The sequence below is a fragment of the Brachyhypopomus gauderio genome, chromosome 15 (genome assembly GCF_052324685.1).
Source record: "Brachyhypopomus gauderio isolate BG-103 chromosome 15, BGAUD_0.2, whole genome shotgun sequence".
Taxonomy (NCBI): Eukaryota; Metazoa; Chordata; class Actinopteri; order Gymnotiformes; family Hypopomidae; genus Brachyhypopomus; species Brachyhypopomus gauderio.
In genome coordinates this window covers 12,826,611-12,847,999 of record NC_135225.1, presented here as the reverse complement: position 1 = coordinate 12,847,999, position 21,389 = coordinate 12,826,611, and the positions used below count along the sequence as shown (strand labels likewise).

At 40.8% G+C, this 21,389-nt stretch overlaps 1 protein-coding gene across 3 annotated transcripts; it reads left to right on the top strand.

Moving 5' to 3' along the window:
* The first annotated feature begins 11,568 nt into the window (after positions 1-11,568).
* Positions 11,569-19,541, top strand: LOC143476859 (putative E3 ubiquitin-protein ligase HERC3). Of its 3 annotated transcripts, XM_076975247.1 has the most exons (20): positions 11,570-11,899; positions 12,007-12,133; positions 12,238-12,314; positions 12,455-12,676; positions 12,814-12,905; positions 13,392-13,522; positions 13,740-13,864; positions 13,966-14,039; positions 14,132-14,256; positions 14,497-14,556; positions 14,672-14,774; positions 15,856-16,048; positions 16,188-16,345; positions 16,462-16,536; positions 17,863-17,922; positions 18,446-18,751; positions 18,843-18,980; positions 19,069-19,183; positions 19,339-19,402; positions 19,483-19,541. In XM_076975247.1, exons 1-19 carry the CDS (start codon positions 11,674-11,676, stop codon positions 19,344-19,346), a joined length of 2,415 nt encoding a protein of 804 aa, XP_076831362.1. In that variant the 5' UTR covers positions 11,570-11,673; the 3' UTR covers positions 19,347-19,402; positions 19,483-19,541. The 3 variants fall into 3 exon arrangements, with proteins under 3 accessions (XP_076831363.1, XP_076831364.1, XP_076831362.1); XM_076975248.1 differs by lacking the exons at positions 19,069-19,183; positions 19,339-19,402; positions 19,483-19,541 and having other exon boundaries at positions 11,569-11,899; positions 18,446-18,494; positions 18,608-18,751; XM_076975249.1 differs by lacking the exons at positions 17,863-17,922; positions 18,446-18,751; positions 18,843-18,980; ... (1 more) ...; positions 19,339-19,402; positions 19,483-19,541 and adding an exon at positions 16,653-17,540 and having other exon boundaries at positions 11,569-11,899.
* Positions 19,542-21,389: the final 1,848 nt, after the last annotated feature.

The window sequence follows — 21,389 nt, the reverse complement described above, 5'->3', positions numbered from 1 at the left end:
CAATTTAATAAAATTAAAAAAAAAAGAAAGGCTACTTGTAAACTTTTACACAGCTGCGAAGGCTGACATCCGTTACTTCTCACACCTGAGCGACTCTGAGTGGATCTGTGCTGAAACTCCACGAGCACGAAGGCTTCGCGCTCAGCGCTCCCCACGCGCTAAAATCCCAGTCAAGCGCAATTGTATGACGTCATGTCCGTGCCAAAACTAGGGGTTTTGTGTTAGTGCGCGCGCTCAAACTCTTTTTTCACGCGTGAGTATTTTTTTCCCTTCTCGATTTTACGACGGTACTCGTGTGACAAGCACGTTAGTATGACGTCATTTCCGTGTCCAAACTAGGGCGCACAAAAACACATTTCGCGAGCGTAAATATTCAACTCGCGAGCGTAAATGTGACAGTCGCAAACACAGAAAGCCGAATTGCATGCGCGCACTCAAACTGTCTTTTTTTCTTCCCGATTTTACGATACTCGCGCGACAAGCACATTAGCTTCGGCACATTTGCGCGAGTTTTGACAAGGGGTGTTTTTGGCACTTTGGGGGCGGAGTCATGGGTAGTTTTGGCACTTTGGGCGGAGTCATGGGAGAGTTTCTTTCAGTCAATGCTATTGGCTGATGACTCCTGGGTTTCTGAGTGACAGCACAGTACATAGAGGCTGCATCTCAATTCAGGGGCTGCAGCCTGCATAGACCGCGTAGATCGCAGCCCACGGTGGCCACACACTTCGAAGGCCGGGTAGCCTAGGCTGCATCTCACGGCTGTTAAATGAGACAGTCTAGTCTTCGCAAGACGTATGTTTGCATGACCACGCTCTGCCCCGTTACATACGTTACATACGTGTTAGCGCGCTGTCAAACAAATATCACATCACCCACAAATGCCTAAAAGAAAATGCGTAGAACATGTATTTACATGTTTGGCGGGAAGTATAACTTCATAACAAAATTCAATGTATTTTTATAAACGTTACTCTTTAGTAAATACTCAAAGCACATGTTTACCTGCAATATCATTAATAACTGGCATGTTATTTAGCATCTCATTGCAGTATAAATGTCCATATTTAAAAAATACCGACATTTAAAAACGAATTCTTCGGCCCGTACACTAGATTCCGCCTGTTTATTGTTCATAAAGCAATGAATCCTGGGATATGGTGGGACGCGAAGGATACTCAGATGCATCCTTCGTTTTCGGGGTTTTGAAGGCTACATTCGTCGGCCGCATAAGAAGGAGTCCACGAATTGGGACAGCCTCGGCGCGGCGCAGTGACGTAACCGGCCTACAAATGCGCACTTCGTGGGCTGCAGCCCCTGAATTGAGATACACCTAAAGTCTTTTCAGAAGATGGCGGAGCATGACGAGCGTAGACAGGTGAGTTAGCTATGTATCCAGGTTTGAAGTACATTTGGGGTTGATTTTAACTTATAAATACAATTTAATAGACAATCTTAACATTTTCTAATGCTCATGCATTCACTGAGTAGTACCTATGATAATTTTTACTAAAAGTGGATTTTTGTACTGAAGCGTTGCTATAAGTCGTTAAAAGTGAAAAGCGAGCTGGGTTAGTTAGCTATAACATGGAGGTCAGGATACAACCTTAATGTCATGTTGGTAACTAACATTACGAAGACCTTTTTGTTAGCTAGTGCTAACAACTTTTATTCTTCCAACTTAAACTAGTCGCAATTACAAAATGCAGCGAGGCGCATCATCGGATTGCTGCAGCACGCCTTGGAGTTGTCATCTCAAAATGGTAAAGTAACCCTATATTACATGTTTCTGTTAGCCATAGTTCCATCTTTACGTAGCTAATTTCAACTTGGCTATGTTACTTTGGCATGGTGTCTGCTATATCCTAGTGATTCAGTTGTAGCTACACTTTTTGTAATTAATTTAAAACAATTTCAGGATATAGTTGTCTCCAGTGTCAGGTTTTGTAGCTACAACAGTTCATGTAGTTACCGTTAAAGCTGATCGTTTACACCAGGGGTGTCAAACATACGGCCCGTGGGCCGTAACCGGCCCCCAAGGAGGTTCAATCAGGCCCGCAGGATAATTTGAAAGTGGAAAAAAAAGTGGACTACCTTGGTCTCTACCTCTCTGCTACACCCTCATTAGCCAAAATGTCGTTATCCAAACGGAGAAAAGTAGATAAGGAGTGTAGAATTTTCAAAGAAAAATGGACCACGTCCTATTTATTTACAGAGATGCACGGAAAACCTTCGTGCTTGGTGTGTTTGCAACAAGTTTCGGTATTGAAGGAATATAATATTCGACGCCACTACGAGACTCATCACCGCGAAAAATATGATGGCTTGCAAGGACAACTGAGAAGAGATAAGATTAACGAATTGCTGGCGGGTCTGAGGAAACAGCAGTCAACTTTCATCCAGAGCCGAGAAGTCAGTGAAGCAGCGGTAAAAGCCAGCTACCTAATTGCTAGCGAAATAGCATTAGCATCGAAGCCGTATTCCGACGGTGACTTTGTTAAACGATGCATGATGAAGGCGGCTGAACTTGTATGTCCCGAGAAGCGACAAGCTTTTGCCAATATTAGCCTGACGAGGAATACTATAGCAGAGAGGATTTCGGAACTATCGGCAGATTTAGACAGTCAATTGAAACAGAGAGTGAAGTCATTTATTGCATTTTCCGTGGCAATTGACGAGAGCACTGACATCACAGACGTGGCCCAACTGGCCATATTTATTCGAGGAGTTGATGAGACATTGACTGTTACTGAAGAGTTTCTTGAGTTGGTGCCAATGATGGACACCACAACAGCCGAGGACATTTTCGGCTCTGTCGTTGCTGCATTGGACAGAGTTGGAGTGGACTGGTCCCGCGCTGTCAGCCTGGCTACAGACGGCGCGCCATCCATGGTCGGAAAGAAAGCAGGTGTCGCGACAAAGTTCAAAGACAAAGTACAAGCCCTTAATGGAGGAGATAGTTTCTGGACATTTCACTGTATTTTGCACCAGGAGGCATTGTGTTGCAAGTCACTGAAAATGGACCACGTCATGGAAGTGGTTGTTCGCACTGTAAATTTCATCCGGTCCAGAGGTCTGAACCATCGTCAGTTTGACAAACTTCTCAGCGACAGCAACATTACCCACAGCCTGCCATACCACACTGAAGTGAGATGGTTAAGCGGAGGCGCTGTGCTGAGGCATTTCTTTGATCTACGAGAGGAAATCGGACAGTTCATGGAGAAAAAAGGAAAACCGGTGTTGGAATTACAATCTCAGGAATGGCTACGGGACCTTGCATTCTTGGTTGATATTACTGAACACTTGAACAATCTGAACAAAATGTTGCAAGGCCGCAAAAAAGTTGTCACACAGTTTTCTGACAACATACATGCATTTAAGTTGAAGCTGACTTTGTGGGAGATGCAACTGGCAAATGGCAACCCTGCTCATTTCCCCTGTCTGAGAGATGTGTGTGTGACCAGACCTGATGCGGACATGAAACGGTACAAAGACAAAATTGCAGGACTACTGCGGGAGTTTGAGAAACGTTTTCAGGTATTTGGTGAACTTGAGACAGAATTTTCAGTTTTTCGCTCACCTTTCACAGTTAAAGCTTCTGATCTGCCGGTCGAAATTCAGCTAGAGATAATTGATTTGCAGTGTGATGCAGATTTGAAGGGCAAATTTGCCTCTGTAGGTCTGGACAGATTTTATCAGTATCTACTACCAGGGTACCCCAAATTAACAGCCCTGGCTGCTAAAATTTTGTGCATGTTTGGGACAACCTACCTTTGTGAACAAATTTTCTCAGTGATGAATATCAATAAAACAAAAATGCGTTCAAGGCTCACAAACAAGCACTTAAATGACATTCTGAAAGTGACAGCTAGTCAGGACATGACACCTGGTGTTGATGCACTTGTACAGGCCAAAAGATGCCAAGTTTCAGGAACAAATACAAGTCCAGACTAGACTAACACCTTTAAAATGCTGGGATTACATTTAGATTTTATATGCGTTTGTGTAAGTGGTTTAAAAATTCCTTTCTTTAAAAGTCTCATTTAATCTTAAAGTGCATTACTATATTTTTCAGTACCAATTAAAGTTTTGTGCCTTTGTACAATCAGTGGGATCAGTTGCAATGCATATTTGTGAATGATAAAAGTAAATTGCACATTTGTCTAAGGAAATATGAGGTGTTTCATGAAATGTTTTGTAAAAGGATAGTTCATTACATTTCAATATTTTCCTAATGTTCTTGTGCTTCTTTACACAAAAACAAAGGAAAGACATGATATTTTGGTTATTTATAGCAGAGTATGGTATAATTTTAATGGTCCGGCCCACTTGACATCTCCCTAGGCCAGGGTTTTTCAAACTATGGGTCGCGACCCTAAAATGGGTCGCGAGGCAAAAAAAAAGGGTCGCTAAAAAATAAATGTTAATATATTTAATAAATTATATTTATAGCGCGCGACTGCGCGAACGGCGGAGGCGTTAATACTTGGCGATCGATCGCGATATAATAGTTAAACTCCGTCAACAACTTACGTTCGCCGCCCCCCCCAGTCAACAACTTACTTTCGCCACCCCCCCCGGGCAACAACATGCGTTCGCCACCCCCGTCAACGTCTTACGCTCGCGACCGAGTATACTGTATATATATTTCTTAGTAGGCTGGGTCGCGGGAAAAATCATGGACAAAATATGGGTCGTTAGAAAAAAAGTTTGAAAAACACTGCCCTAGGCCATATGTGGCCCACGATGCGAAATGAGTTTGACACCCCTGGTTTACACAGTATCACTACTAGTATGACTTACTAGGCTAATAATGTAGATGGAGCTCAGGTTCAGAGAGGCCAGACAGCATCAGGGTATCAGGCACCCCCAGGGACAAGGCGGCAGATAGGCCAGAGAACAGAAACACCCCTGCCCGTTGTGTCTGCAACCTCAAGCACCTCACGCAGCAGGGTGGATGAAAATATGGCCAGGTCTGAATAACATGGAAGAAATTGAAAGCTAAGAATAAACGTTTTTAATGTTTTTTTTTTCTTATTTCAACATATCCAAAATATATGTTTATTAATAGTGATTGTATTTGATATATTCCCCCTTTTCCAGAGCATTTCCAGGTGTGTTTTAAGAAGTGAACCTCAAATGTCAAGCCTCGAAAAAGGGCAGTGAAGTCAAAACATAGGCAGTGAAGTCAAAACATATAGTTTTTTTTAATGGACAAAGTTATGGCTCATACGCCCAAGACTGTTGAGGAGATGGTGCTTCTCCAGGCTGGGCTGGGGCGAAGGACCATCGATGTTCCTGAAGATGCTAACCATTCTGGTGCAAGTATAAAAGGTTAATTTTGGAGATTATTCATGTTATTCTGGGTATTCTTTTCATTGCTTATTCCAACAATTGACACAAATTTTATTTCCCTAATTAAGTAATTTCTACTAAGACATTTGTTCCACTCTCCCAAATACTGTGGATGTATGTTGGAATATTTAGATTATTGATAGCAGAAGTATGGGAGGCATCGTGGTGGGGTATTTAGCATTGTCGCCTCACAGCAAGGTGGTCTGGGTCTCGGCAGTTCTGTGTGGAGTTTGCATGTTCTTCCTGTGCCTGTGTGGGTTTTCTCCTCGTACTCCGGTTTCCTCCCACAGTCCAAAGATGTGTGTTAGGTTTATCAGTCATTAAATTGCCTATAGATGTAAGTGCGTGTGGGTGTGTTGGCCAAGTGGTGGACGGGCGACCTGTCCATGGTGTACCTGCCTTCGCCCGTTGATGCTAGGATTGGCTCCATCCCCTGCGTGACCCTGATTAGCAGGATTAAACGATAAAGATAATGTATGGATAACAGAAGTACAAAATTCACTTTTTATATGAAATTTTTCACATTCAATCTCAGATTTCAGCACTCCTCACAGAATCCTTCTCCAAATCGGCTGCTTTGGATGGGGCCTGGTTGCTGTACAAAGCAGCTGGTAAGAAATTTTATTTGTTTGAAAGTTCAGTGACGATCTTGACTTGGCAGGTTGTTTTACAAGCAATTTATTTGGTGCTTCTTATCCATAATGACTTTTATTTCAATTAAACAGTAGGCTCAGGGCAACAAAAGCTTAACGTTGTGTCACCTGAGGCAGAGGGCTATTCTGGTGCCCAACTGGCAACTGGCTATACAGGAAATAACTGCTATTATATTATGCCCATCCAGGGCAGCTTGGACACCAGCCCTTTGCCCTTCACAGCTGAAGATTCTCCAGGATGCCTAAGGCAAAGTGCTACAACTGTCAGATCCCTGTACCAGTGCAGCTGCCGTCACTTCATGTTAAAGATTGTCAGCAAACTGTCAATGTATGTATTACATGCAGTAGCTTTGCTCCTGTCAAAATGCACCTATTCCTTTCTGATGGTTTTATAGGCATAGGTATAGGTAATTGTGGCATTGACTTTTTATCTTGAACTGCCAGGTCTGTGACACAGATTATGAAGTTGCCAGTGATCAAACTGAAGTAACGTAAAGTATTAATAACACCGTTCCAGTCTGGGATTTCACCTGATTAGTAAGGCCATTACAATTTATCTATACCGTTTCTGTGTTTTGCAGCTTTGCCCCATCTGTGAGGTGCCATACCCTGTGAATAGCCTGCCTTTACATGCAAGTTCATGTGGTGAAGGGTAAGAGCGGTAGATATCGATCTATTGACATGAATCAGTTCATGTAGAGCATTTGCAGTACACTAATATTTACTCCAGGGCTTTTCAACTGATGGTTCTGGTCTGATTTGAGTCCAGATTTAAGCAGTCTGTACATAGTGGAATGATATTGGCGTGGTTTGATTCCTTTACTTATTTCAATTAAGAAATCGGAGAAATGCCAACCCATATTTTGTCTATTTTGTTAAGATAAGCTCATTGTTTTCCCACTATGTGCTTGACCTTTTTTGGCAGTTTGCAAGTGCTTTATTTTAATGAATGAAAAGTCGTTGTGGATATAACTGGTATAACCTGTAAATGGTCTTTTGCTGTTGTAAGACCACAGAGCAGTCATCTTGACCATGGTGAGGAACCCAGCATGTCCTATGCAGCTACTGTGGTTCAGTCAGTGCTTACAACTGCTTCCCCCTTACCTCCAGGAATAGAAGGTAATGTAACGACCAGACATGGGAACAAGTCACTAAGTTGCAAGTAACAAGTAAGTCTCGAGTCAAGTCCCAAGTCAATACAACCGAGTCTCCAGTCAGGTCTCAAGTCTTAAACTTTAAGTATTAGTCAAGTCACCAGATGTAATATAATTTCAATATTTAACACAATTGATGCAGTTGATTAGTAGTATATTAAACTGACATTAATCATAAACATTTTAAAGTTTGCATTTATTATAACACAACTTACAACATACAAGCAGTTAAAACAACAAGAAGTGCAAATAAAAACAAGTAGTGCAAATAAGTAATTTGAAAAGGGTATTTTTTAAAGAACAGTAACATAGTAACAAATCCTTCTATTCTTATATCTTGTTTACTTTGAGATACACTCAACAAACCATACCAAAATCTTGTCTATGAAGAATTACATTTGCAAAAGATCAAATTGGCCAACAGTCTGTCATTCATTTGTGCGCGATTGGGCCGCAATATGATACCACCATGACTAAAAACACGCTCCACTGGCGCACTAGAGGCAGGCACTGCCAATACCCTAATGGCCACTTCAAACAGTGAAGGTAGAGACCTCATGTTCATTGCTCAGAATAAGAGAGCACTCTGTCCTTCAGATATGTCAAAGTAGTGAGTTAGCTGTAATGCTGGACTGGCCCCAACACTTTTATTCTGTCTCTTACGGTATGCTGCAAACAGTCCTTCTTCCTCTTCCACAGCAACGTTGTCTTCTGCCTTATCAACATGACTCTCTGCTTGACTTGTCTTTGCAGCATCTTCGAGGATAAGCTCTGGCAATGCACAGAAAAGCACAACCAAAACAATCAAGATTGTATTACCATAATCAATAAAATTGCAAAAAAAAATGAAATTCTTTAAACAGGATATTATACCTTTCACTCTTTGTGCAACCTGTTCATTGTGTTCAGGACTGGCCAGTACATGGTGTTCCACCCACGTCAAAGAAAATGCTGGGTCCAAAGCAGCTGCTTTGAGGTACACGGGATCTGAAAATGGAGCAGTACTTCCAGTGTGCGACTGGGCCATTTTGACATTAATGAAGATGCCAAGAAATCTTTTCTGCAAGGGAGCCTGGAGTCTTCTGACAAGGCCCATAAGGAAAGACACTTGTGGCTTTAGAATTTCCAAGTGGTGATTCAGGGAGAGTACAGATGGAATAACAGAACTGATTGTGACAATTGTCTCCCCCTGTGTCAATTCTGTTGCTTCTCCAAATGGTTTTAAAATTTCAAACCACTCCTTTAACTGATTCCATTCTCTCAATGTGAACAACAAATGCTTATGTCCAGCCTTTTCGAGAACCTGACCAAGCTTTAAATGGTCACACTGGAGGACTGCCTTCACTTGTCTCAGTGTTGAATTCCACCTTGTGTTAACCGCAGCAGGGATTCCTCTTTGCCCAAATTCAGCTTCAAACACATCTTTAAATGATGTGCTTGTGTGCAACAATGAGCTGATTTTTGATAGCTTTGAGAGAGAAGTTGTAACTACTTTTGTTTCTTTCAAGCCATCCCCTACACTGTAAAAAGTAATAAGTTGGCTTTACTTAAAAAAATATATGCAAACTCGTTGCCTCAAAAAAATTAAGTTAATTTAAACTTAGTATGTTGATTTAAACTAACCAGATTATTCTGAGTGGGCAATACTCTGAAAAACTTGATTTATATAAGTAGTCAGTAATTACAATAACTTGTGTATTCTGAGTGGGCAATACTTTGAAAAACTTGATTTATATAAGTAGTCAGTAATTACAATAACTTGTGTATTCTGAGTGGGCAATACTTTGATAAACTTGATTTATATAAGTAGTCAGTAATTACAATAACTTGTGTATTCTGAGTGGGCAATACTTTGATAAACTTGATTTATATAAGTAGTCAGTAATTAGTAATTACACAAACCTGTTTATTCTGAGTGTGAAATACTTAAATTACAACATACAAAAACATCACTTACAAATAAACATTTTTTATTTTCATTAAGAACTTTTCACTAAAATGCCATTTCAGTTAAAGTAAAATCTCATAAAGAATAGAAAAAAGAAGGATAGTATAGAACACAAATATTATAGAAAAGAAAAAACACAAACAAAGTGAACTTCTTTTCAATGCCCGAAAACTAACACAGTAGACTGTTTTTCAGTGTGAACAGTTTTGGAGATAGGTACACATAGGTATTTTAGGTACACAAACTATATAGCAGAAGAATGTGTATTAGGTACATTTGTTGGCGTGTTAATATATAGGCTACTTTAAATATGTGCTACTTTGGTTAGGATTTGCTCCTGTACCAAGCTAGTATACAGTGGGGAAAATAAGTATTTAGTCAGTCACCAATTGTGCAAGTTCTCCCACTTAAAAAGATGAGAGGCCTGTAATTGACATCATAGGTAGACCTCAACTATGAGAGACAAAATGTGAAAAAAAATCATTTTGTCTGACTTTTAAAGAATTTATTTGCAAATAATGGGGGAAAATAAGTATTTGGTCACCTGCAAACAAGCAAGATTACTGGCTGTCAAAGACCTGTAACTTCTTTTTTAAGAGGCTCCTCTTTCCCCCACTCATTACCTGTATTAATGGCACCTGTTTGAAGTCGTTAACAGTATAAAAGACACCTGCCCACAACCTCAAACAGTCACACTCCAAACTCCACTATGGTGAAGACGAAAGAGCTGTCGGAGGACACCAGAAACCGAATTGTAGACCTGCACCAGGCTGGGAAGACTGAATCTGCAATAGGCAAGCAGCTCGGTGTGAAGAAATCTACTGTGGGAGCAATAATCAGAAAATGGAAGACCTACAAGACCACTACTAATCTCCCTCGATCTGGGGCTTCACGCAAGATCTCAGCCCGTGGGGTCAAAATGATCACAAGTACGGTGAGGAAAAATCCCAGAACCACAAGGGGGGATCTAGTGAATGACCTGCAGAAAGCTGGGACCAATGTTACAAAGGCTACCATCAGCAACACACTACGACGCCAGGGACTCAGATCTTGCAGTGCCAGACGTGTCCCCCTGCTTAAGCCAGTCCATATCCAGGCACGTCTGAAGTTTGCTAGAGAGCATTTGGATATTCCAGAAGAGTATTGGGAGAATGTCATATGGTCAGATGAAACCAAAGTAGAACTATTTGGTAAAAACACAACTCGTCGTGTTTGGAGGACAGTGAATGCTGAGTTGCATCCAAAGAACACCATACCAACTGTCAAGCATGGGGGTGGCAACATCATGCTTTGGGGCTGTTTCTCTGCAAAGGGACCAGGACGACTGGTCCGTGTACATGAAAGAATGAATGGGGCCATGTATTGTGAGATTTTGGGTGCAAACCTCCTTCCATCAGCAAGGGCAATGAAGATGAAACGTGGCTGGGTCTTTCAGCATGACAATGATCCCAAGCACACTGCCAGGGCAACAAAGGAGTGGCTTCGTAAGAAACATTTCAAAGTCCTGGAGTGGCCTAGCCAGTCTCCCGATCTCAACCCCATCGAAAGCCTTTGGAGGGAGTTAAGTCCGTGTTGCCCGCCGACAGCCCCAAAACATCACTGCTCTAGAGGAGATCTGCATGGAGGAATGGGCCAACATACCAGCAACAGTGTGTGCCAACCTTGTGAAAACTTACAGAAAACGTTTGACCTCTGTCATTGCCAACAGAGGATATACAACAAAGTATTGAGATGAACTTTTGTTATTGACCAAATACTTATTTTCCACCATTATTTGCAAATAAATTCTTTAAAAGTCAGACAAAATTATTTTCTCAATTTTTTTTTCACATTTTGTCTCTCATAGTTGAGGTCTACCTATGATGTCAATTACCGGCCTCTCTCATCTTTTTAAGTGGGAGAACTTGCACAATTGGTGACTGACTAAATACTTATTTTCCCCACTGTATATGCTATTTATTTAATGGTAGTTTATTTTCAAAACGCATCTCAACATCTTCACGTTCTCTCACGTTTCCTACTGGAATTACAAGAGGTTGTACATTTGTGACTCGTTGCGCTCACAGGAATCCATGACAAATTCAACAGTGTGACATTACAAACACCAGGATACGACCAAACTACATTTGTCTGTTCATTTTAAGAGATTCTTATTATATAATTTAATAATGATAAGATGATGGGAACCTAGGAACAGATGGGAACCTAGGAACAGAGTCGCCTCTGGGAGCCGTTTAAATGTATTTATTTGTTTATTTCTGTATAGTTCATATCTGTTGTAATCCATCCAATCCGCTTCGTATCAGTAGACGGAGTCTGTCAGACATAGTGAGAGCTGTTTATTGCTAGAATTAAAATCCTAAAACACTTTAGGTATGTGAACACTGCATGTATGAGAAGGAATCAGCGTCTTAATTGCATGTTTCGGTTTCGGTTTCCAGCTGTTATAGGCGGTTTCGTTTAACGTTGCCTTATTAAAGCCGCATTTCGTCCTCGCGTTTTCTGGAACGATATAGTCCGCGTTGCTTCTTCTGGTCACGTTTTTCGTTTATTATTTTACTTCACTATGTTTTATTGGGATGGACTGACCTCGGTGGAATATGATTCTTTAAATCAGGACCTCGGGAATGTATTTAAGCAAATTTTTGCCACTTTGAAAATTACTAATTTTTCTGTCAGAGACGACGAACTCATTGCGTTTCTTGGTGAAGACGGAAAAGTGACCGTATTCATTCCAAATGGACAGAGTGACAAACGACCAAAACAAGGAGACACCAGGAGTCCTCACAAACGTAAGTTTGAAATGAGGCATAATTGCCAGGATCACTGTCAACTGCCAACCCAGTAGAGTTGTATGCGGTTATTAAATGGACGCTAATGTAACAATAATGTTTTGCAGGATTACATTTGGATTTGAAAAAAGAGCGAGCTAAGTTTGTCAGCAGCGGTAAAAAGCACGTTGTGCTTGTGTCGGAGGCAGGGACAGTGAAGCAATGGAATTGCAGTGATCATACGAACATACCCAGGTGTGTTTTTGGCTGAACGCAGTGATACCTGCGATAAGTCGTTGACTGAATTTTGCTATTACGCTTGTTAATCTGGCTATGTGTTGTATTGTTTGCGTGGGTAGGACGTTCAGCAACGTGACAAACAGACAAATAGCGCAAGTTGCGTGTGGAAACGACCATTCACTCATTCTAACTAAAGGTATTCTGCTTTAACCCGATAAAAAGTCAATAGTGTATAAATTGAGCAGTAAGCGCGCGCGCGCGCGCACACACACACACACACACACACACACACACACACACACACACACACAAAGTACTCTCTATTTTTTCTCTCAGATGGTCAACTATTCACATGGGGCCAGAACTCCAGTGGTCAGCTGGGTGTGGGGAAGGGAGAACCCAACTCTCTCTCTCCTCAGCCCCTCAAGTCTCTGTGTGGGATCCCACTGGCTCAGATCAGCGCTGGAGGAGACCACAGCTTCGCCCTGTCTCTCTCTGGAGCCGTGTTCGGCTGGGGCAGGAACAATGCCGGCCAGCTAGGTCTGGGAGACAGGCAAGGTACTAACATTTCTATGGTGGTGTAATGGTGATGTGGACCACAGCTCTGTATGTGGTTAACCAAGTTGCACTGATTAACCACCAAGTGTGGCGATACAATGCAATAATTCTAATCTCATCGTAACATCTTCTCGTAGATAGGTACCATCCGGAGTGTGTGAAAGGCTTGAACCACAAGATGATGGTGTTAATTTCATGTGGGGAAGACCATACTGCTGTTCTGGCAAAGGTCAGGCTTATAAGTGGGCTTATAATGTCAGGTTCCCAATACAGTATCTGAGAACCTCCAGATAGTTTGCATTCAAGTTCTACTTCACCTGAGACGTGAGTGAGGCTATGGAGTTAGACCTTAAATGCGAGGTCATGCTGATTTGTTGTATCACGTTTTAAATGACGATATTGTACCAAAACAGCTTGTATGCAGAAATGGCCCCCAGGTTCAGTGTGACTGCTCCTATTAACATATGTTAGAGGAATTGGAACTGGAATGCTTTTTTGACTGTATGGGAAATAATGTAAATAAAAGCTATTGCAAAAACTAGGAACTCAGTTTAAATCCAGAGAAAAAGTAAAATGATAATTGTGCACTTATATAATCACTGACGAGTTCAGATTGGTGACCTGGATAAGGCAGCTAGAAGCTGAATTAGGGCACTAATTAGTTAATGAAAGATGATGGAGTGCAGCTGCTGAATTGACTCCTCTTAATTTTTAGGGAGGTCTGATGTTCACATTTGGATCCGGTTGTTATGGGCAGCTTGGACATAATTCATTCCGAGATGAGCTTCGACCCCGTCTGCTAGCTGGACTCTGGGGCTCAAAGGTGTTACAAATAGCCTGTGGACGGTATGGAAATCCCTGCAAATGTATGATAGTGTGACTGAGTCATATAATTTGTTACGATTTTATATTCTTATTCTGGAAAATCATCTTTTTGATTTATAAACCAGATATAAACAATTATAAATACGTTTCCTTTATTGTTTGCATTTTAAATCATTATTTTAATTTCAGATATCTTACACCAGTAGTTAATGTGCATGCCTGTTCTCTTGACCTCAAGACATCACACTCTAGCGCTGGTGGGATCCAAAACAATCTACTCCTTTGGATGTGGAGAGCAAGGACAGCTGGGAAATGGAGAAAGGACCAATCAGTGCGTGCCACTTCCTGTACATCTGCCACCAGGTTGGTAATATACTTCTGGAAACCTATAAATGTATTTAATGTTGTGACAAGTAAATGATCGTTGCACCTCTGTAACAACATTCTTATGTTATTGCGCACAGACTGTGACCCAAATCAGACAATTGCGAAAATTATCGCTGGAGGAAATATTTCTGTTGGATGTTGCAATAAACAGGTGACAAATTGCACTTTGCAGTGTCTTAAATTATATTAGCTTTTTTTCATTTTCTTGTTACCATTTTGAAATGTTTTGTGCATGTGTCAAAGAATGAAAAGCTGCACATGGACACGTCAAAACCGAACCTGTGCAGAGGCACGTCAGTTTTGGATGATGAGATTATAGACAGATGGATTTTACAGTGTGACTCCAAAGACTGGAGAAAAGCCAAAAGGTATGAATGAGCTCATTGTTCCATTGTTCCATTTTTTAATGGCCAGCCTGTAACAGCCCTCAACTTGGCTGTCATGCGGATGTGAAGCACCAGAGGGCACCAGAGAGGCAGAAAGACGGAAAGACATGGCCAGACTGGAGCCAGTGGAAGAGAACTGTTAGAACGAGGAGGGCTTTGATGCTGTGACATTTAAAACGTTAACATGTTAAACTACAGTCTGCTGTTTTCTTTGTCATGTAGGGAAATCAAGAGGATGTTTTCTTCAGTTTCATGCATCAATGGTAGCTTCTCTGACAAAAGGTTTGTTTTTTTGTTTTTTTATATTTATGTCAAGAGTTTACATCAAGGTCTTTTCGCATTTGTGTTTTGTCATATTATAGTAGCAGGTAAATTTTGCATCCTTTAATGTTTGCAGTGACAAACATTATAAAACGTCTTCAGAGCACTCTGGTCTAGATTTGACGTTGGCTCGTCTTGCTTTTGAGAAAATGTCCAAAAAGGACAAGGTTCTTTCAGAGGTAAGCCACTGTTTGATAAGACCAAATGTAGACTGGAAACTTCACATTGTAATAGTGAGACTGACATCTGACAGGGTTCGTACGGTCATGAAAAACCTGGAAAAGTTATGGAATTTGAAAATAGCAATTTCCAGGCCTGGATAAGTTTTGGAAAAAATAAAAATACTCAAATGTTTTGGAAAAGACATGGAAATTTGCTTGACACAATAAATGTTTGTCGTTCTGATAACCGGAAGAAATATATATATAGCCTTTTTTTTCATTGTGCGGACCGCTAACGTAACTTCACACGTTAGTTCGCTGCGTTAGCGACGGACTCCAAACGGAGCTGTAGATTGTACTTTGACATGTAAATCAGCGTAATGCTGGTAAATGCCGATTCAACAATGGCTGCTTCAGTTGGACAAATACAAGCTGTGGTTTGAGAAAGACAAGGACACGTGCAAAATGTGCGGTTAACCAATCGGTTAACGATGGGGTTAGAGACTGAAAAGTCTGTCGTAAAGCAGTTTTCGTCGTTAAGCGTGACCCTAGATTTAGATACGCTTTAATCATAAATACAGTATAGAAAAAAACTGCGTGCGTACAACGCGAGAAAGAGCGATCGCGTTGTCGAGATGGGCTACGGTGGAGGCTGCGCTGCTTCAGCTTATCATACACTATACACCACTCCACTACACTCCACTGTGCAGCACTGCACCAAAATTACGAAAAGTCGGTCGTAACTCCAGTCCGTCGTTAACCAGACCCGTCGGTAAGCGGGGACTCACTTTTAGCCCGGATACGGCTTATAGCTACAACATTTTCCATTAAAAAAACTTTGTAGGTGCGACGTATATTGATATTGAAAATACGGTAAATGTTTATTTTTTCAATTAAACCACGTGGCTTTTCATTAATTTATGATATACTGTGGAATTTTGGCCTGGATTTTTTCTTATTTTTCATGTCTACACATATGTTTAGAGAATGTATAGTCATTGAAATTTGCCTGAAAGTCATGGAAAAGTCATGGAAATTAATTGTCAAAAAAGTGTATGAACCCTGATCTGAGATCTTCACACTGTGTCAATGACCTCAGGTGCAGAAGGTGGTGGAGAAGAGTCTGCTGCCCTCTCTGGGCTCCACCACAGCTGGTGTGGAGGCACTGAGGATCTACCTCATCCTGCCCGAACTCCTCAGAGTGCTCAACAAACGGCAGCAGGGCACACGGCTCGCTCTGGAGCTCGCCCGTGCCATTTTAAACCTGGATCAAGAGTCCTCACATGTTCTGAGTATGTAACCATTTTGAAGTCTTAGTAGTTATCTTACAACAATAACAGGGAGTTATCAGTAGAAATGTACATTTTACACAGTAAAAGCTTTTTTTATAAACAGCAAAGTACATACTCTCTATTTGTGTAATTCCCTCAGTGAGGCTGTGGACAAGACTTCCCTACTATTACTACAGGACACTGGTCAAGACGTTTCATTTTGTGTCTGTTAACTTCATATCTCAGTTGACAACTAAGATTTGTGACTACTGGAAAGAACTATCTTCCATTTTAGGAGTTCTACAGAAACTCTATACTGTAAGCATTATTTTTTTGCTCACATTTTAAATGTTTTCAATTTTTTAAATCTTTTGAAATCTGGTGATTTGTTTTGAAATCAGACAATTTTGCTAAGTGTTTTTACTTTGGTTCAGGTAAACAATCAGAGAGTCACAGGAATAGTTGATAGTTCTTTCTACATCAGGGAAGTCAAGGTCTTTTTGGACTCGGTAAGTTATACCCTATATTGTCCTTAATTGTTAAGCATATTATTACATTATATAATATTAGAAACTATAATTTAAAACATGGTAACTATGATCTGTCTACCATCTTGGTATTACAGCTTTCTTCAAGGGAGCGGCTGATCTTCCTGCTGAGTCATAAATACAAGTCCTGTTTTAGGGCGTACTCACACTAGGCTCTGTGATCCGGGCCCGGGCACTGTTCCCTGCCGAAGCACGGTTCGTTTGGCTAGTGTGAGCGCTCCAACCGTGCCTGGGCCCGGATCAGTTAACCGTGCTCGGGCCCGCTTGAAGAGGTGGGCCAGGGCACGATTCACTTGGACTCGGGCACGGTTCGCTTCTAGTGTGAGCGCTATCCGTGCCCCGGGCCCGCTTGGTGCCTCGTGTGATTGGTTCATTTCGCTGGAACTCAAACATGATGTCAGTGATGCGACGCTCACGTTAAACAGTCATGGCGGCAAAGCGATTAGCAGACAATCGTTGTGTTAAATTATCGATAAATCTGTGCTTGCACCGTGTTTCTGCACTCCCAAAACGACTCCAAAAATACAATAAAAAGAGAATCGTGAACTCCATAGTGTGCGAGCGCGCTTTTATTCCAAATAAAGTCCCGTTGTGATGACGTAAGCGTGCTCGGGCCGGCTTGATGAAGCCAGTGTGAGTGCAGGCCAGAGGGGGAGTGGGGAGGGGGGATAACCGGGCCCCAGCACGGAACCAGCAAACCGTGCCTAGTGTGAGTACGCCCTTAATGTGATCAGCAGCATTTCGGATAGCATGCTCATACCAAGTGTGATATGTCTCAACACAGTCACATGTTGTTGTCTGAAACAAATCATAAATCTGTAGGAAATGTAGCTAATGTCATGGAAAGCAACTTGGCTCTGTCCAAGCATTTACTTCTTACAAAACAGTTAAAAGATAAGCAAATCTGGACTCAGTGCAGTTAGAAATTTCGGTAACACTTTACATTAAGTGTTTACTTACTGACGTGAAGTAACACATTAACAATAATGAACTAAAGTTAAGTAAACATGTAACAGTTGCGGCTCCTGTTTTGGCTGTTACATGTTTACTTAACATTAGTGAATTATTGTTAATGTGTTACTTCATGTGTTGTTCATGTTAACTAATGCATTACTTCACGTTAGTAAGTAAACACTTAATGTAAAGTGTTACCGAAATCTCTAGTTGTGTTTCAGTTACAGGAGAGAGTGGAGGTGCACCGTTCAGCCCGAAACGGTGTGGTGAGCTAGAGACTACTGCAACTCTGCTAGTGTCTTCACTGTTATATCACTTTACCCATTTTTACAGGTCTCACTCGGAGTCATCTTTGAAGATAAGCAAAAAATTTTAATTTTTGCAAATTTCATGGTGGGTACTGCTTCTTTCTTTGTGTAAGAAATGCTTTTTATTGACACAGGCGTATAGTAGTGAAATGTCGTTTCTCCAGTACACAAATTAAAACCATGGGTTTAAACACAGATAACACACAGGGCAACTCTGACCAGTGCCTGTCACTGAGTGAACGTGCTGTGGATGTACCATGTTGTGACGTATGTGTTAGCTATATGCTCATAGCATGCAGCATTCTCATGCTTATAATCGATGAGGTGACAGCCAGTGCTCTAATTTAAGAACACAATATGGTTTCATTGAATTACAGCATGTGTTAATATTTGTGATCAGCCTTTGGTGGGTTGACAACTCTGCTGGCATGGGGGAAGAAACATTTAAAGTTTGTGTATGCATGGGGAATTTTCCAGTGCTGATTTAATATCTGTGTCCTGTCCAGCTGGACACAAATGAACACTTCTGTTATGAACACTGTTCTGTTCTTCAATTCAGGGCTTGAGTTTTTGCTGTAACATTATGCTTTTTCTCTTGTATTTTAAAGAAAAATATAGATGTTTTAAGTTGCCACCCTTTCATCCTTGACATGAGGTGTAAGTGCATTATTTTCAGTGTAAGTTTTCTCAAGCTTATAGAAATGAAACTCGCTGTGTCGGTTCTTGCTGTATTATATTTTACCTACTACTATTTTGTTTCTTCTTTCCAGGGTTTACAAGTTTTACAAGCTCGAACACAATTATTGTGCAGCCCTGCCTGTGAGAACCTACTGCATGTGAGCAGAGAGTCGGTGATGGCAGACACATTCACACGCTTCAGAATAAATCCTCCTGATTATTCTTTTCCATTAAAGGTTTGTGCAGGATTATATATTGTTGTTCAAAAATTACGGTGATGAAAAACAACTAGAATTTTTGTCTTACCTACCTGAATTGGCTCGATAGGTGACATTTTTACAAGAAGATGGAATGGATTATGGGGGCGTGCGTAAAGAATTCTTCACCCTCCTTGGACAAGAGATAAAAGCTTCCAGTGTAGTCCAAGCATCTGAGGACTCTGGACTTCTCTGGTTCACTGCTGAGGTTTGTTTAGTCAGACTGTAGCTTTTCTTATAATGTTTACTGTTGCTTGGTAAATGAATGAACCTATTTTGTTTACTGTTCATTGTAGAATTCTGGTCCCGCCGATGAATTGTACTATGTTGGTGTCATCTGTGGAATGGCCTTGTATAACAACTGCTGTATGAACTTGGGCTTCCCTCTGGCGCTGTTCAAGAAACTTCTAGGTCAGACTCCCACTCTCCGTGATCTGGAGGAACTGGCCCCTGTGGAAGCCAGGTTAAGACTGACCGTTGGTTAAGACTGACCACTGCTTATATGGAGATCCCTTTAAGATAGAATATTGAATGAAAGCCATTTGCTTCTGCTGTTTTGAATGTAGAAGTCTGAGGAATATGCTGGCAGAAGACGAAGATGTTGTGGAGGGGCTCTGTTTGGATTTCACAGTAAGATGAATTCAATGTTTTGTTTTCTTACTATACATCAGTGTGTTAAAGCATATCCTCATTAGTCTAGTTGCTTTCAGGTGAAAGGCACAGAGGTCATTCCAAATGGAAGAGAAATCCCAGTCACAAAAGTGAACAGGTACCATGATCGTTTATTTCTGCTTTATTTGTGCTATTTTCACTCATCTTCTTGACATTCGAGAAATTCTGTAAGGCAGTAAGTCTGTTCACATTGCTATGTTCATACAGTTCAGGAGCTTTATGAAAATTTCATAAATTTGATGAGATGTATTTCTCTCAAGTGAAAGAATATGTAAGTAAACTTGATTATGTGTATGTATTCCATCTTTTACAGACAGAAATATGTAGACTTGTATGTCGACTTTGTTTTCAATAAATCTGTGGAGTGCCAGTTTAAAGAATTTGCTAGAGGTTTTTCTGATGGCAACCCTTTGCACTTCTGGAATATGTTCCTGCCTGAAGAAATCAGAATTTTACTTTATGGCTCTTCTGAATATGATTGGACAGAGCTCAGAAAGGTATACATACAGCTCTCATTTAGCACACTGTGTTACTATGAGCATCATAATATAACATTTTGTGCGTCCTTGTGAAATGTTCCTCAGTGTGCCACTTATGAAAGCTGTGGACCCTCAGATGAACTTATTCAGAATTTCTGGACTGTTTTCTTTGACCTCTCTGAAGAAAACCAGAAGAAGTTTCTGAGTAAGTTTTAAGACTTATATACAGAAAGCCAGAGACTATTTAAATGACAAATAAAATGAACTTTGGACACTACTGAAAGTTCATTTATAAAAGTTTACATAATAATTAATTTTTATTAATAAAGCAAAACACAGGCACAAAAGAGAACAACTGTTTTAATAGGTTTTAATAACTGCACACAAACATATTCGCAAATTATTTAGCCATGCTATTTATTCCATTGCTACTTAGAACCTTAATGCCTAATGGTTATTAGTTTTCAGTGTTCAACATTTACTAATATGGTGACCTTGTTTTATGTGCTCCACAAAGCTTTTGAGATTGGTATACCTGAAGGGGAGTCCTAGAATCATTTGTTTGTTGGGATGTCAGTGACAGGGAATTTCCTCTAAATTCTTCTTAATCACAACAAAACTACTATAAATGTTGTAGAGTGCTTGCCTTGAATGTACAACAGATGTACACACATGTTGAAATTTGTTTTTTTCCTGTGATTTTTTTTGTCTCCCCCCCCCCCCCCCCCCCCCCCCCCCCCCCCCCCCCCCTAAATTATATTATTAAATTATATGGTGTTTGCTTAAATGAATCACCATCACATTGTGTCCCTTCAGCTTTCATGTATGGATCGGACCGCCTGCCTTTGGGAGGCCTCTCAGAACTGCAGCTGACGATCGTGAGATGCAACTCTGATGATGCGGATGTCCGTTTCCCTGTGGCCCAGACTTGCTTTGGATCTTTGTATCTTCCAAACTACAGCAACATCCACATTCTTCGAGACAAACTAGTCCATTCCATCACATGTTGTGAAGTTTTTGGAACGATGTAAACATCTTTTGATAGATCAGATGGGCAGTGGAGGAGACATGAGGTCTTCTCTTCGGACATGCGTAAGCCTGGGTGTTCAGTTTTTACTTTTTTGGTTTAAGGATGTCATTTTGCACTGTTCACTGCACTGTGTTATAAATTTAAAATATTTTATTACGTTTATTAAACGGTAAACAAATATAACTGCATGCTGTTTCAATATTGTTGGGAATGTGCTCTTAAGGTTTTGGTTATAAAGTTAAAACAATTCAACAATAAAATAAATATTGAATGACTAAAAAAATATGTTTAAAATCTCCTAGAAAAGACCTAATGAAAGTATAATTTTATTTCTCGCGTAGAGTATGTTTTTGAATAATTACGCTGTCAAAAAATGTGTATCCCCACTCCTGGGGATGTGTTCCCCACGCCAGCCCTACATTAGTGGCTGGATGCG

Coding starts and splice junctions, on each gene's coding strand:
- LOC143476859 (XM_076975247.1), top strand. CDS start 11,674: ATGTTTTATTGGGATGGACTGACCTCGGTGGAATATGATTCTTTAAAT. Junction 12,677..12,813: donor AGGTCTGGGAGACAGGCAAG/GTACTAACATTT, acceptor ATCTTCTCGTAG/ATAGGTACCATCCGGAGTGT. Junction 16,346..16,461: donor TTCTACAGAAACTCTATACT/GTAAGCATTATT, acceptor ACTTTGGTTCAG/GTAAACAATCAGAGAGTCAC.